This window comes from Epinephelus fuscoguttatus, linkage group LG7 (genome assembly GCF_011397635.1).
Source record: "Epinephelus fuscoguttatus linkage group LG7, E.fuscoguttatus.final_Chr_v1".
Lineage (NCBI taxonomy): Eukaryota > Metazoa > Chordata > Actinopteri > Perciformes > Serranidae > Epinephelus > Epinephelus fuscoguttatus.
The window spans coordinates 10,100,397-10,117,430 of record NC_064758.1 but is presented as its reverse complement, the minus strand read 5'-3'; the positions used below and the strand labels follow the sequence as shown (position 1 = coordinate 10,117,430).

The window sequence follows — 17,034 nt, the reverse complement described above, 5'->3', positions numbered from 1 at the left end:
CTAGTTCCTACATTTCCTTTAGTACAGCAGACCAAACTCCAACCTCACATTTTGAAATGCAGACTTTCTGTTATTTCATATATCAATACCCAAACCAAGATAGCTCCTGATGACATCAGGAAGGGTGGAGACATTACACAGTTGTTTTAAGTAGTACTCCCCATGATTTTAAACTCACCCTTCCTTGTAAAATACATGGACTGGCCCTTTAAAGATCAAATACCAGGATAAAGGTTTGGATTTCACAACACATTAGACCTTGTAAATGCCATCAAAGGGCTGCGGAAATATTTTGGTAGAAAAATGTATTTCTGGTACTAAAGCAGTTACTTGCCTTTGTCAGGCTTTGTATTTCTTTTTTTTTTGCTCCATGACACCGGCTGATGTACATGACAGGTTGACACTTTATTTGTCAAACCACCATGATCAAAGGGAGAAAGGCAGAAAGCCTGCATAGCAGCCAGAGTAAGTTAGTAAGATAGACGAGAGAGAAGGTTCTCTTAATTTGACACGGTGCATAAAGTGCTCAAAAAATGAGCTACAAATGAAAGGTGATGACAGAGTGTAAAATTATGAATACCCAACGTCCTCATTATTTTTAATTTGTTTCCATCTTTAGTGCTAAGCGCTCGTTGCTGTGCAGTGAACTCCGCAGATATCGCCTGTCCATCAACTGGTGTATTCAGAACTGTGACAGCTTTTTTTTAAAAGTTTGAGTTCTTGTAGGTGCTACACTTTTCTTTGGCTGCTCATCTTTGTTGGATACCACTGCTAACTGACTGCTTCTTTCTCTATTTATTCCTAACAAACCAAGGACATGAAGTAAACCACCTCCTGTGTGACTGACTGCAAATCAGCCTAGAATTACTGCCTCTGCAAACCAGTTAAGTGGCACTTACAATTGACACCCATGTCTGTGAAAACATGGATGCTTAACACAATTATGGCATTGAGCATTGGCCAGAAAACAATTTTTTTGCAGAACTTTATGGTGTTTCAGTGAAGTTGACCTTTGACCTTTTTAGATAGAAAATGTCACCACTTCATTATTTTATGTTATTCGATATTTGTGTGAAATTTTGTCATAATTAGCGGATGAATCCTTGAATTGTGACCAAAAAACATATTTTGTTAGGTCACAGTGACGGTGACCTTTGACCTTGGACCGCCAAGTCCAAGAATGGGAAGGACGGACGGGCCAATTCACCCAACTTGAAACTACTTCCTTTCACAGAAATACAGTCCCTACAAACATTGTTGACAGCATGTTCTGGGACACTCAAAAGAGAAGTTGCTGCTCTCTCTTTTTTTTTTAAAAGGTCCAGTGTATAGGGATTTTGTGGCATCTGGCGATGAGGTTGCAGAACTGAAATTTCTCCTGTGTGCCATGCATGTAAGAGAACAATGGTGGCTGATGCAAAACGCAAATGGCCTTATCTAGAGCCAGTGTTTGATTTGTCCGCTCTGCAAAAGAGGGCCCAGGCCATATGTAGATACAAACAATTTATTCTGAGGCAGGGGTCTGCAACCTTTACTTTTTTTTCCTTTTATCAAAGGAAAACATTTTTTGCAAAAAGAAAAAGAAAATGCCTGGAGCCGCAAAAAAACATACTTGAGGCTTATAATGAAGGTCACACGGCCTATTACGTCTAAATTGGCCAAAAGGTCGAAATGAGCATTCATGAATATGTTTTAACATGACATGGCCACTCTGAAGAGGGCTTTTTATGATTATTTGGTTCTTTAATTTTGCAGTGTTGATGGTGAAAGCAAAGAACCTTTCCATGCAATATCAAATTTATTTTTTTCCCTTTTATTGGATTAAGAATTCATAGCTATTAGCTAACTTGGCAAGGGAGACTCAAGACCAACAATTTGCAAAATTTAGAGGAGAAGGCACCAGGCCATAGACTGATGAAGCACATAAAACATTTTTTATTCAGTGTATAGGCCACACACTTTTACAATTTGTAGAATTTTATGAATCAATTTTGGCCTCCAACAGTGATGAATGAATTTTTTTTTTTTTTTTTTTAAATAATATTATTCATCTCCATATATATTTTTTGAAGTCACAAGGAGCCACTACAGCGGGGCCAAAGAGCCACATGGTTGCCTTCCCCTGTTCTAAGGTAACAAAAACACAACGATTCTTATCGGCAGGTGATTATAAACTAATGAAGATATAGTTCTGAATATCATATACCATTTCTGCCAACAGGTGCCCCTAAATCCTACACACTGGACCTTAGATCAAATGTTTTAGTGCTGTGAGCAACACAAACCAAATACCAATCACCTACATTGTAGTGGGGTGCGGCCCAAAACTTCATGGCTAGAGAGATTAGTGAAAGAACTTTTATTATTTGTCAGAATGACCCTTCAAAGTACTTGTGCACTGGATGTAAATTGACGGACTAAAGTGTTTTATCTATTATAAAAAGTTTAAAAATGGAAATTTCTTAATATTATAATATCATGGATTTGTACTTCAAAGCAAATGTTTCAGTCCCTTGTACTTTCTATTTCGCTTTAACTTTGTCTTCTATTTCAAATCATCCAAAGCTCTCGCTCTCTTTTTTTTTCAACAAAGTCTCATAACGTCCTTTTGTGGAAACTTGATGACCTAATTGCTGGGTGTGTGGCTGCCTCCTTTTCCCTTTTGATGGTGTTTTGAGCTCCTCTTTTTTAGCCAGCACACCCAAAGTAGTCATTAGTGTCTTTCTCAATAAATCAGCATGAAATGTCTTTATTCAGAATTTAATGAGATCTGTTCTTACTGGGAGAGAGGCTGACCCTGGTTTTTGATGTTTTACCTGGCTGCCATCCCTGCTTGCTCTCCCTCTCCTTCTCCCTCTCTGTTATCTACACTGTCAGAATCCTCCTGCATCCTCTTTTCTCTCTTCGCTTCATGTTAGTCCAACTGTTCCCCCCCCACATTCCCCATCTCTCCTTCTCTTCCCTCTTTGCTCTTTTTTTTAATCTGTCAGGCTGAGAGTTCACATCCCCGTCGAGCCCGTTACATCCCCTGTCCCTGCCCCCTTTAATCGGATTGCGTGCCTCAGAATCGGGGATCGACAGGGCTAATTTCATGCAAGTTACAGATGAATTAATGATGAACAGTGAAAAGGGGATTTAAAAAGGAGAAGGGCTCTCGACGGGAGGGCTGTGTGAGGATTATGTATTCTTGCTGCAGGGCTCGCTCAGCACCTGTTCCACTGCACTGCCTCCCTGTGTGTGTGCTTGTATACGTGTACCTGAGTACACCGAGCGCACCTCGACACGCGGCGTCTCTTAAATGTCACTCAGGCTGCTTCTCCTCTCAAACCTGCCTCTTTGCCGCCTTTGCAATGTGCATTTTTAAAGAAAAGTCTGACTTGATTTCGCTGCCTGTCCTCGATGTTGTTTCCTCAGAATGTTCAATCCCGCCGTGCCGTGTGTGTTCTTTCAAAAACGATTTCTCTGAGCCAAGTTCAGAGCAAATTGAACAGGTAGATAACAGGCCGACTTTGGTCATTTTCGATTCAGGAGAGCAGACAACTTTTGAATTAGTCAGATAGCCTTTCATTTCTCAACTCAATACCTGAATAGGCTTGGACATTTTTTTTTTTTTTTTTTTTTTTGCCCAAACCGCAATCTTTTTTCCCTGTCAGAGCCTTTGCTTATCCTCTGCAATGCCAATGAGTTTATTGCTCATTTTTTGGCAGCCTTCTACCACTGGCTAGGATGAAAGAGTAGCACAGAATTACAAGTATTCCCTTGACTTGATGTATGGCATTTGTAGACATATTTTCAAGTCTGAATGATGTTTTTTTTCCTTTTACACATGTGGGCACCTACCCAACCACAGTGCTCCGTCTGTGTCCAGCTGTGTTGCTGCCAAAGGCGATGACCCTGTTACCGCTGCCTCATTGCCAACCTGTAGAGAACCGTCTCTAAGTGCTCTGAGGAGGAAAAAAAACAAGAGAGAGATGCAGTTGGAAGTTGGTCTGATACATGCATGTCATACTGAATAGCTGTAAATTGCAGTTTCATTTAATCAGAAGCATCAAGACTCCATTGCTCCTCTGCCAGCACACTAAGCACTCACATAACTGCCTTTGCCAAGCAGCGTTCTAAATGTGCCTGTCTACCAGCTAACAGATGCCGTTAGAGCACCATTCATTTTAGGTGGCTCTGCGCTACGCATTAGCACACACTTAAGAATTGTGACGACGGGGCTAATTTGAACCCATTAAAGCGGGTTTCCAACAGAGAGGGTGTCATTAAAGGCAAGCCACAAACACAGATATCTATGTAACTTTGTGAGCTGCAGTGCCACATGCTGCGATTTACACCATCATCAGCATCCAAATTATGTCCTACTCCTGCATCTCATGTGGTCTCCCTGTAAGCCTGGGATGAGACTTGGCCAAATCCCCGTTTGAAACGGATGCAGCGGCTTTTCTGAGGATCGATTATTCTTGCTTTACATGATGAAACCAATCTAATTATCCCCCGTACTTCCATTCACAGCCACGCTGAAAACAAATGTTCAGCAGTGATAAAGCAGAGATCGCGTGGAAGGTGTTAAGTGGGTCATTTTCAAAGTTCAGGCAGTTAATTCGTTTCTAATGAAGGAATCCATTAATGTGACATCACTGTGTGGCAAAAAAGTATTGCTTGCTTTGTTTTTTCTATGTTTGGAATGATTATTCATGTACTAAACTAAAACCTCTGTTGCTGTGTCTAATTTATGGCTTATTTATTGATGTACATACTGCAGACACATGCTACAGTTTGTAGGTGTATAAAATGTCTACAGAACAGAATTGACACAAACCAATGGCAATCTGGTCAATTGCAATTTAAATACAGAATACAGGAATATACACTACTAAAGCATTGTGTCACATGTTTAGAGCATGAGTTTGACGACCTGTCTTGAAAAGAGGTTCCCTGTGCAGATATCTAGTTTTCAAAGGGGAGAACCAAGATTACATGTTTCCCCAACATTAGTATTTAGCTACATGTAGCAGTCAATCTGCAGCCGAAGTATAACTCTGTAAAGCAGCACATTCTCTTGTTAAAAAAAAAAATCACAGAAAAAAAAGCTCGCAGCACAGCTATGACCCAAAATCAGGGAGAAAACAACATCTACAACATCTCTGTGTTTCCCTGACATTAGCGTGTAGCTACATGTAGCTACATGTAGCAGTGTAAGATAATGTCAACACTCTATCACACTGTGGCATCAAAATTTAGCCAAAGTAGATAAAACTGTTGGAAACAAAGTGTTTAGAACGGTCTGAATCGTGAAGTTTTTGCTGACAGGGATTAACTTCACATATGTTTACTTCATTATTTGAAAAGTTGGCCATGTTAAACAAGGACATCTGACACTGTAACACTATAAATAAGACACAAAATACAGAAAAGTATAATAGGTCCCCTTTAAGATTATTTCAGCTGCTATATTGAGGCTTCAAATGGGATCAATGCATGTAATGTGTATACTGTATGTATACAGTGTATCTATTACTATAAATACTGTCATGTTTCTTTATGTATTTATTCATTTATTTCCTGGATACATTTTCTATAATGTGCCAAAATGTGTTGGGATGTTGCCACATGTTCTTCCTTTTGAACATTCATTAATGTGCCTAAGCAATTCGATGCTAAATGCGTCATCCTCATGCATGACCAGGCATGAAAATAACCTTAATCTGAAACTAATCAGAGTCATCTCAGTGCAGGGGATCACTGTGTAGCATAGAATTCATGCAAGAGATCACACAGTTTGCAGCAACACAAACACAATATGGATTAAGTCTAATCCTGGTCTAACTGTAAAAGCTTTCACTCACTGATCTTCCCAGCTACCTGCCATCCCCCATCTTACCTGCTAGCCTTGATGCGTATCCAGCGGTTGGTGTCGACGCGCACGGAGGAGCGCAGCACCACAGGCTTGGAGCCCAAGTCATATGTCATCTGGACGTGTCCATCCACAATGGCCAGGGCGATGTAGTCAGAGCGCTCCACGCCCTTTCCGCTCCACAGCACCAGGCCTTGGGTCGCCTCTGTTCGGATGCTCAGCTCAAATTTGTTCACCAGCAGAGCTTTCTCACTAGGAGAACAGAAAATACATTAGTTAGCTTATGGTCCAATTCATCAAAAAGAGGTCTAATCTTTGGCGGCGCTGACACGGCACAGTTGGTGCTCGCGTCATTTTTAGTTGAATATGTGAAGCAAGGGACTTCTGCTGTTGTCTCAAGGGTACATTACCCATAATTCAATGACATATGGTTCTGTGTACTACCACAAAGAAAGCTTAAAGCTCGGGCTCCACAGCCTCATCCTAACAGAGTTACAGTGATTTTTAAGGATGCAGACTGAGTTTAGGAGTAGCAGGGGGCTGTTTTGCTATTAGCTTTCCTACATCCTACTGAGCCTGTACTGCACTGCTGCTCAGTGCTTCCTCTGTGTGTGTGTGTGTGTGTGAATTTGTGTGTGTTGTTTAGGCAGCTGTTTGATCTCCAGTCTCTTGACTGCTACAGCTCCGGGGGTGATTTGGATGCAGAGACTTGGCGACTTCCACCTACCCTAAGAGACGCTGTACGTCACTGTCACAGATGTGTGAGAAAAATACATACTGCAATATGCCTCTACTGTATGTGTGCGCACACAAACGCCATCATATATATATTCCTGCATACAAACACACTTTACAAAGGCTCTGTGGTCTGTGTAAGTCCAGCAGAGATGCACAGAATCATACCTCCGATTTGTGTGTCTGTGTACAATTGTGTGTGCGTGTCATCAATCAGCATCTGTGCAATTGCCTGCACATCTGCCAAATGGATCTAATTCCACGTTCTTCAAAGATTATTTATTTAAACACAAAGACAAAGACAAGGTGAGGACACATACAACAAAGAACCAATGACACGTGGATTAAAAAAAAGGACAGCAGCACAGAGCTGGAGGAAAAGATTAGAAAAGACAGACGACAAGACAAAGGAGTCAGCATAGCAAACAAAGAGGCTCATGGGAGTACAAATAGGACAGGAAATGGGTTGGGATAAAGAGAAACTGAGTACTAAATTTCTCCTTACACTGTAAGAAGTATTTCCTCATTTTCTCTGAATATTTTCTTTTCATTAACAAGCAAGAATAAAAAGAGCATCGGTTGTAGAAGCAATGGGATGATGTTTCACTTTGGAGCTTATTAACTGCTGGTCTGAGGTGAAGGCGACTTTGACAGTTCAGGCCAACAATAATGCTGGTTCACCTCAGCAGAAGCGGGGAAGGAATCAAGAATCAAATGCTTCAAAAACATGCTTAGGTTGGAAACTTTGACCCCCCTTGATTAACTAAATCCGCTGAGGTAAACAGGAACAAAAAAAAGTATGATTCAAGAGAATCATTTTTTTTCTCCACACAGAGAGAGAAAGAGGGAGAGAGAGAGAGAGAGAGAGAGAGAGAGAGAGAAAAGCTCCCACAAATACAGCTCAGTGAACCCTCTCCTGGCAAACCCTCAAAGAGCTTACAGGGCCCAATAAATCTCCATCGGAGCGGCTTGTCAGTGATAAGGTCAAGGTTATTAAAAGTGCTGAATATATCATGAATAAAACAACGCCGGCGCACAGCGTTCTAAATCTCATATACACCACTGACTTCATAGATCGCTGGTGTGTTGCTGTTTCTTTTTGTAAATGGAGGGATTTTATCTACTTCTTATATGTATTCAAATTCTCAGGAATTCTATTCAGTGCTGTCCTCCGTTTCAACTCTAGGTGGCAGTAGTGGTTAGAATAAAAAAATGCCATCAGGGAGGACAGCTGCTGCTAATAGGCTGCAGCTCTGGCTGGTTCTGTGCCATTATCGGAGCTCTGAACTTCAGAATTAATTGAAGCAGAGGCTCTTTGTGATTCGTATTGGTAACTCTATCTCAATAATGGAAACAATGTTGTCTCGGCGGAGAAGGGTTTAGCCCTGTGAGAGGTCGGGGAGGGGTTGTCTGGAGAGGAGAGGAGGGGGAGGATGAGGAGGTGAGTGGACGGTGCCAAAGTCTAAAAGCTTTTGAGAGACTCACCTCTGATCAGATGGGTTCTCCAGAGACTCGGGACTTAAGGGAGCAGGGGAGAAAGTCAACGGCATGCAGTGTAAGCGCAAGAGGCCAGAAGGAAAGAGGGAAGGAGGGGAGGAAGGATGTTGTGAGCCCGCTGGGTGACTCACAAAGGGTCCAGTTTAGACCTGGAGCTGCAAAACTTATCTGCTCTACTACAATATCGACCATGTCAACAGTCGATAACAACTGCTGTGTGATCATAAGGAAGTGTGTAGCTTAGCCCTGATCACACCAAAACCATAAAAGGAGCCTCTCGGGGAAACTAGCCGGATCAAGATGCATGAGTAATGCACCTAAATGCCCTTGGATGAAGCATTTTTTTTAAATGTGAGCATCAAGATTAAGTACACTCATGGTCAGTGTCCACACAGGTGCAAAGGCTACTTTAAGTCAGCGTCCAATCATCGAACAACTCCTTTATATTTATGGCTCTGCACGCCATGGAGCGGAGGCAATTACCTTCTGTCTAGAGATGAAAGTGGTGAATGGGAAAAATCGGGCAATTGTCAAAAAATGGGGTCAAGCGCCATATCAGTTGAGAGTCATGGCCAGATATGATTTGTCACCGAAATAATGGGACTTGAGCAAATCGACCTGAGCTTTCAGATATGGGCGGAGAGGTGAAGGCGGAGCGATCAAAGGATGCTGTAAATAGTAACAGCAGCATTAACCCAAGGTGAGCGCTTGACATTTTGGCCTCACCCAGCTCTTAATGGCCTCTTGAGAAAATGTTTTCATTTCCTTTACAAAATCAAATCACGCTGAATTGATCGGCACGCCTTCAGAGCACCACGGCAGGGCTTTGGTTTGCTTAGATTCACTCTCATTGTGGCTCTTAGTAAATGTGACATCCATTAAACTTTTGACAGTCTGGCTCCAAGGACCACTGTCCCCTCCTGCTAAGTGAGATTGATGCCCATGGCTACACACTGCGGAGAGATCTCAATTGGCGGTCTAATCTACAAAGGGAGACAAATCTGTGATTAACATGTCACTGCCTCTCTGTACGGCCGACTCCGTAATTATTCACAATTACAGTTAGAGATCTGGCAAAAACGAAATGACAGAAGCCCTGGCATGGATTGGAACTCTGGGCTGAATCCAGTCGGCTTAATTTGAGCTGAATTCTGCTTCGTCGCTTTGTGGGATTTTTTAAAAAAGAGGTTACTTACCGAGCTAATGAGCTGGAAGAAAAACCCTTAATAACTAAGTCATGACCGAGGGCTTTCCCAAGCAGAAACTCTGCAGGCACCAGAAACTAGGTTAAGGGGTATTTAGTGTATCCTATCCTTGCAGTTTTTCAAGGGGTCTCGTTCATTTCCCACATAACAGATTCAGCGTAAAGTGCACGGCAATTCATTTTGTTTATGAACGAGTTACAACCATGCATAAAATATTGCACATTCTTAGTACAGCAATTCATTTTCTCTGAGGGTTGAGCACAATGCTTATCATGCACACATTCATGCTTCTCTTTGCACTGGGGAAAAAAGCAAAGATCTAGTGACACTGCAAAACGTATTTAAAATAATGGAATCTGTCAAATTAAATCATGGATATGGAGCTTGAATGTAAAATCGGACTTAAACGGTAAAGATGATTTCTGTGTGGAAATTATGACTGGAAACTGAATGTACTTTAATCTCTTCAATTGGGTTAACTATCAAAAAATGCCTTTTTTTCGGTTTGCTGTTAGTTGGGCTTGATTTGAAGCTGGGCAAATACCCAGTCGTAAAGTTTACTTACTCTGGGATCTCATTGGTCAGTTGGCTTGAGTGAAAAAGGAAAGACAGTGAAGGACATTTATATGAGACAACACGTGTGCGGACAACGACAAGGGAAGTCAGACTGAAGGACAGGACAAAGCTCACACAACTGGAACGCTGAGACAAACAACAAAGATACAAACAACGACACACATATCCGCCAAGAGTTCTCCAGCCAGTTGTTTTTGAGTGGGCGCGAGTTGTGCGTCTCCAAGGGAGTGTGATGATCTGCAGGCTGTGACCCGGTTTTCACACCTGAGTGTTTGTGTGAAGAGCTGTGAGACGAAGATATAGAGCCGTATGCTTGATGTCTTTTCAGGTTCATCACATAAACATTTTTGTTTATGCCAACCTGGAGACGCACTCTTGCCAACCTTGTAGATGGATGGAAGAGTAAAAATGTCTCATCAGCTGCCTAAAGGGACATGATTTCTTTTTCTTTTTTTTTTTTACACCCGCTCCAAAAGCCATTTTACACTTACGTCGTCTGCTTTTTCTCTTTACAGGGTGTTCAAAATTGCAGGCGACGTGTCTTCAGATGCCAGTTTTACGGAGAACAGTCATACACGTGTTAGAATAAAAAGTTTAATCGTGTGTGTGTGTGCTTATTGTCCAGTGTGTGCACAGCAGGAGACCACAGAGCGAACTGAGTGTGCTCAGGGCAAACACTGTGATTGTTAACCGTCTCGCTAATTAGTAAAATCCTGTCAAAAGCGGAGCAAGACTGCCATGGACAGGGGGGGGATGAGCTATTAGCCAAGCGCCTACTTCACCCTGAAGCCTTAGCACTGATGATATCATCAACACTGTCATCATGGCTTACCAAGGGAGGAGATGAATAGACAGAGGGGTTATTTGGCTAATAGCTATTACAAAGGAGATGTTGGATGAAGCTGAATAGATGAGGATGTTCCCCTTGTCCTCTTCCTTACCTCTTTGTAACGGCGTTGTGGTACTCGATGAACGTCCGCCCGTCAAAGGCAATGGCCTCGGTCTCTCCAGCAGACTTCTCGTAGATGGCTGCAAAGGAAGGGGGGCGGGGTGGGGGGGTTGGAGAATTGTTCAGAGGATGAGATCACACCAATCAATAAGACAGAGGGTTCAGTTATCAGAGCTGAAGGCAATGGAGTGTGAGCAAATGGGATGGGGGGGAAGTGTTGGTGCGTTTGTAATTTTAATTAACGTGAAAGGGACAGCCGGCCACACGCACAAGGTTAATGGCGAAGGCAGTGACTGAGTATATAAGACAGATCGGCCCAGAGTGAGTATATGTCTGGCAGGGTGACATGAAGATGATGAAAGGGATGTGCAACTCTTGAGAAGAACATTTCATGAATATTCAATTGGCACGTTTCATCATTTTCATAACTGCCGCTTTACTCTGAAATCAATACATAATAACCCTAACATAAAAGAGACAGCATACGTCTTATATCGACATTATTACTACTGCCTCTACAGAACACAATGGAAACAAAAGTGTTATGAGCAGAAAAAAAATAAAACTCGTAGTTCACCTTCCATTCAGGGAAGCCAAGAACAAACTGTGCTACATAAAGTATCGCTGATTTCAGTCCCACTCATCACACTGCACTTTAAAAGCAGCCAGAATGCTGCCACGTATTCTTTCAGAGCAAAACCAAATAATGTTGGATAAGGAAATAGAACAATCTGTACACTTACAATTATTAATTGCAATTTCACAGTGTCATGATGAAGTGATCTCAAGCCAGCAAGTATCGCTAGTTGTTGGCTTATACATTAATTAATAAAGTGACCCACACAAATATATTTGGGGTAACAAGCATCATCGTCAGTGACTTTCTGACTTTTTTTTTTTTTTTCTCACTTTTTGACAGTTAGATTAAAATGAATGTAATATGGCACTAAGGATAGATGTTAACAACAATGTCTGAGGTACTTACTGTTCTGACAGTGTCCCCCTGAGAAACCACTGAGGCAAACACACTCATAGGTGTCCAGCATGGGGTTGCAGCGGCCGCCGTTGTGGCAGGGCTCATGGGAACACGGGTGGTCCTGGAACATGGCTATGTTGCTGGAGCGCAGGGCGTTCTCCTCTCTGAGGATGGGGGTACCCATCAGAATGATCTGGAAGCAGGGAACAAAGAGTTAAAGGGGCATGCCGAAGACTTTTCGCGTACTTGAGGTTACACACAAAAGGTCAAATTACTAGTCATGTTTAGCACAGTATGCGAGATTGTCTACTGTGTCTTGTGAGGAGTTTTTTAAGTTTTTTAAGAAATAATCCTGATGATGTCGTCATGGTTTTTTCAGTTTGGGCTTGGAGACTACACATAACAGAAAGCCTGCGTTACAAACTTGAGGCATGAAGTTGTGAAGATTCACCAGAGAGGGTTTAACAAAAATGCTTGCAAAAAGATTGTATGAGACATGTAGTAGCCACACCCCCTGAAGTTTGACCCATACTAGGGACCAATGCTGGGTTCCAGTCAAAGTTGGAGGTTTGAAATTCCCAGTTGAAATTTCCAACTTCTGACCTCCAAAAGTTCCAGGTGCACAACGCCAAACAAAAAACATGGCTAACCATGACAAACTGATGTTTCTTTGGCAAATGTACACACCATTGAACTCTCAGCACTGCCACAATGTTACAATTTACAATGTCTACTTCCATGGGTGCACGGGTGCTATGTGCCACTGCTGCGTGATGTCGACATCTGCTTCTCCATGAAACCAAGGTAGATGGATTTGCCCCAAGTTTACAAGAAGGAACTCTTTAACCCTGTACTTTCCTAGAAGGGGGTCAGAAATTGTTTGACTTCCAAGTTGTCTGGAGGATAGCATAGAGGCCAGGATATCTTGGCCATATTTCTTGTTTCTTCTTGTTTCTTGGGAGTCCCCTGACTTTAGATACATCTTGATTCACATGTTTCTAAATTCTGAATGGTGCAAAAAATTTTGATTTTTTTCCTCATCTGAGCCCTGCCCTCTTTAAACTGGTGAGAAAATCAAGGACAAAAATACAAATATAAAAATCTGTCGTTAAATAATCCAAGCTGTTCAACACTGACAGAAAAGTGTGTGTTCATGTAGGTTTGCTCACTGCTAGTGTATTCATAGTAAGAAGCTGAGTGAGAAAACATTTTTTCTGGGCCATAATTACATAGCATACTGTACATAATATACAGTAAACACATATTACATACTCCAGTAAGGCTAACAGTAGGTTTTAGGTCAAAAACAAAGTCCACAGAAGCAATCTGAATTTCTGGTTTTCAAATACAAGCTAGGTATTTTTATTCTCACATTTTGGACCAGCCTGCCTGCAAGCTTTGAGAGTTTAATCAGTATAATCTTACACGTAATCATACACAGACTGGTGTTTATGTAACACACTTGATATTAATTGTTTTTGACCTTTCTTTGGAGGGTTATCTTTATTATTCTTGTCTTGCTTTTAAATCTCTTACCTTTGTTTCATTGCTTTGGTTGTCAAATTTATCTGATTTCATTTTTCTCTAAATAGCAAAACACTTGAAGATTATCATTTGTTGCCACTCTCGGTTGTTGTCCAAAAAGAACTCATCCAGTAATGGTACCATTGTGTTTTTTGCTCAATGACCATTAAACCTATGTATCAGACCAAATCCCAAGAAATAACAACTTAGTACATGGACTGTTACCAGGTAAAATGTCTCAGAAATCAGGTGTCCATATGACAAACAGGTTAAAGGGAACCTTTTACTCCTTGATTTTAGATCATATTCCTGCTGGAACATGTCTGGTTGTGAAGATTTTGGTTTAGAAGCTTTTACTGGTGATATGTCTCATAAGAAAGTGCTGTTACTGTCATTCCTTAGCTGCAATGATATGGAAAGACCAAGAAATGCTGACCAAACACAGCAGACTCTGCTTTTTTGGGAGGGGTGCTAAAACACAGCATTTCAGACAGAAGGTGAATAAAGGTGTTCCAGCACAGACAGTATCAGGAAAATAAAGTGATTAAAGCATGTTAACATGTTCTAGTAGAAACCTAAAATACAACCTGAAAATGAGCATAATCAGTCCCCTTTAAACAGTGCATCGTACTGAGAATACATACCGTCATAATTAATTATTCCCTAGAGGCCAAGCAAGACAAAAGCCACATTTAGCTTTTGATTTGCTCGAAACTGTCAAGGGAAAGTTTGCAGAGGAGAACTAATGACAAGTTTGCACAAACAGTAACATCCTGCCTTTGTTCTAGGGGGTTATTTCTGGCACTCAGAGATGAGCTTTTTGCTGGAAAGTGGAGAAAAAAACTGGAAGGCTGTCAGGGAAAGATCTGAGAATAGTGAAAGGGAGGGACTTCAAAATGTGCATTCTATTATTAGTGCATGCTAATCCAAATGAGCAGAGCCACTGCCCGTCACAGTGTGAGCTTATAATGGAAAATCACTAATACGGGGGTCTGTTGTATGACAGCTGGACAGCTAATAACTTATCATCGGAATTTTCTACGGAGGGCACAAGGGCCCAGAGTCATTATAATAACATATATACATTAGTAGAAACCACAAGCGAGGTAATGACATAATACACCTTCAAGAGATAAAGGCTTGTAAACATTACCTTTTGGATTGTTCCCTTGAAGCCATCCGTGAGTGCAGCGACTCTTGCTAGTCGGCTGTAATCAGGAGCTCCGCCAACAAAAAGAGACTCTTTGAGGTTAAGATCTACATGCAGGTTCTGATGAGACAGGACACAAAGAGGTAAAATGAGCTGGAGATGTGCAAACTTGGAAAAAAAAAAAAGCTCCAATATATATCTTTAAAATCACTCAATTTAATCTTCACCGTACCCCATCTTCAATTCTTCTCAGGGGGTTTCTATTCAGGAAGTAATAGGTTATGGCTTTACTTAAGTGAGTGAGAGAGTTCCTGCACGTGTTTGTGTCCAGGGAGCATGAAATAAGTTGTATCCTCTTAGTCGAGATATAAAGAGTGAGATTAATAAACCAAATTTGCAGACATGTCACAGTCCTATAGATTGTCCCATTAAAAAAAAAGGAGTTATCCATATTGTAGCCCGCAGATGCTTTAACTGCACTCCCTCGCCTTCTTTCCACATCAATACACTTGATACATTACAACATAATTGATTTCTATGTCTCTCAGAGAGAGTGGTCAATTATCCTCTATCTGTGAGACATAAAAAGCGACTACAAAGGGAAATCAGGAGCAGGCCGGACTTGAGATATGGATGGTTCTTAACAGACATCTCTAATGAATGGCTGATCATAAGCACCGACCTTTCAAACAGTTGAGTGTGGAGACACATTAATTGCAATTCATTTGCGCAGCAGACGGCTATGAAATTCGATTCTTTCCACCAAACCTTTGGGACAATTGCTTTGCATTAGCAAGGTGCCGCTTCTCTTCTTTTGCGTGGAAGAGCCGGGCCACTTCAGAAGGAAGGAATTAATGATCTTTATTTTATGTAGAGCAGTAATTGCCAGAGGGCCAAAGTGGAGTTAATTGCTGGAAAAATGATGGAAAGGGCCAAATAAACAAGGCTTTGTGAAGGCAAGCTGGCACTAGCACGGCTTTTATTTAGGATGGGATTTGGAGTGCAGGAGGCAGCGGTGCTTGGCTGGAGCCCGGGGCTGTGTCACTGCACCTTGAGCTGCTTCCAACAGAGACAGGGTGGGGACCTTGGCCAAAGCTGCTGGACCCAGCTGTGGCTGATGCTTCTAGGCACAGCCAAAAGTTGTCTTTTTATGTAGACATTACTGCTCTGCAGCACTCACTTACTCTGCAGGTAAAAGTTACAGATAAATATTGAACTTGTTCCCCTGGACTTTTGGATCTTGTATATCTATCCTCTTTACAATGTGGTACTTTGAGCACATTCTACTTATGTAAAGTTACTTTTCAATGACTCTAAAGTGAGATTGCATGCAATGAAATGATGCATCATGGTCCGTTTTGTCTCACACAGGTAATAATGTGCACCTGGTGAGAGAGGACAGCTGGTTCTATGGAGTGATTCTTGCTCAGTGAGTGTTTGTGTTGTTATGGTCAAGTGAGTGACTGAGTGAAAGAGTGAGCGACTTCATGATATTATGGAGAACTGCTCCTGTTTGCAGAAGAAGTGAGAGCAGATGACAAAAGAACAGCTCGGCTTGGCTTGGCACCTCACCGTCTCCTACGGTATATTTCCTCCCCTTCGCTCGCCTCCCGTCTTTGCTCTCACTTTTCGACAGCCACGCGGCACTGGCGTAATGTCCCCGCCTACGCCACACTAATGAAGACGTTCCTTTGTTGCTAAAAACAATGGCCGTCACAAAGATGACTGTCTTCTTTACTTCTTCCCTCCCACCTTCTCACCCCCTTCCACCCCCACAGCAGATGGACCGAGGTGAAAGCCAAACCGCGTTCTTTAAGAGCATCTCTGCTTCAGTGCTGTTTGTGTGCATGTGTGTGTGTATGGGCTTATGAAATGGCAAAGTTTTTCTCCAGAACTGGCACCTTTAAAGCTGCCCGCAGCTCTGCAGAAGTACCTTTTTTCTCTGTGCTGTTGTTGCATGGAGAGATGGGGGTGAGAGAACATAGTGAAGGACTCAAATGAAACATGGGCTAAGGTGTGACTGGGACTTGTCTCATTACCTTGCGTGATTTCTTATTTCCAGACAGCACATCATAGAGAAGGAAAGAAAATAGGGAGGAAGAGAGTTATTAGGGGACGACTAGTAGGTGTCTGTGCACAGAGAGGCATGCAGAGCTGGAGCTAGCAAGTGCAAAAGCCCTCAGAACACACACACACACTCACATATACTCCCATGTACACACACACCTTTAAGAGCATTACACATAGCTGCAGTGTAGCACAGACAAGTGAGACAAGCACATTAAATAAGAGTATAAGACATGTGTGAGACCCCTTTTTTGCACATGCACCTTCGTGTTATATACCGTGTGCAACCACAAAGCTGTGCAAGTGTTAGTTGAAACCTAAACAGAGTGAATACAAATAAGTCCGCAAGTCTAAGAAGGCCATGCATGAAGCAGATGGTGCCATTAAGAAAAGATGAAAAGAATAAACTTTATGGATGAGAGACGGTGAGTAGTTCCACTTCACCCAACCTCATTTACCGACTGCTGCCACTGAATGAAAGGTGAGGAAGATTCATCT

At 42.0% G+C, this 17,034-nt stretch overlaps 1 protein-coding gene across 2 annotated transcripts in view; it reads right to left on the bottom strand.

Annotated features, from left to right (window-relative positions):
- Window positions 1–17,034, bottom strand: part of agrn (agrin) — a 302,452-nt gene that overhangs the window by 3,215 nt on the left and 282,203 nt on the right. For both annotated transcript variants that reach the window (XM_049581026.1, XM_049581027.1), the window contains 5 exons: window positions 14,473–14,589; window positions 11,805–11,988; window positions 10,812–10,899; window positions 5,885–6,109; window positions 3,841–3,944 (listed from right to left, as the gene is read on the bottom strand). In XM_049581026.1, the coding sequence (XP_049436983.1) occupies window positions 3,841–3,944; window positions 5,885–6,109; window positions 10,812–10,899; window positions 11,805–11,988; window positions 14,473–14,589 (718 nt within the window). The remainder of the gene's footprint in view (window positions 1–3,840; window positions 3,945–5,884; window positions 6,110–10,811; window positions 10,900–11,804; window positions 11,989–14,472; window positions 14,590–17,034) is intronic.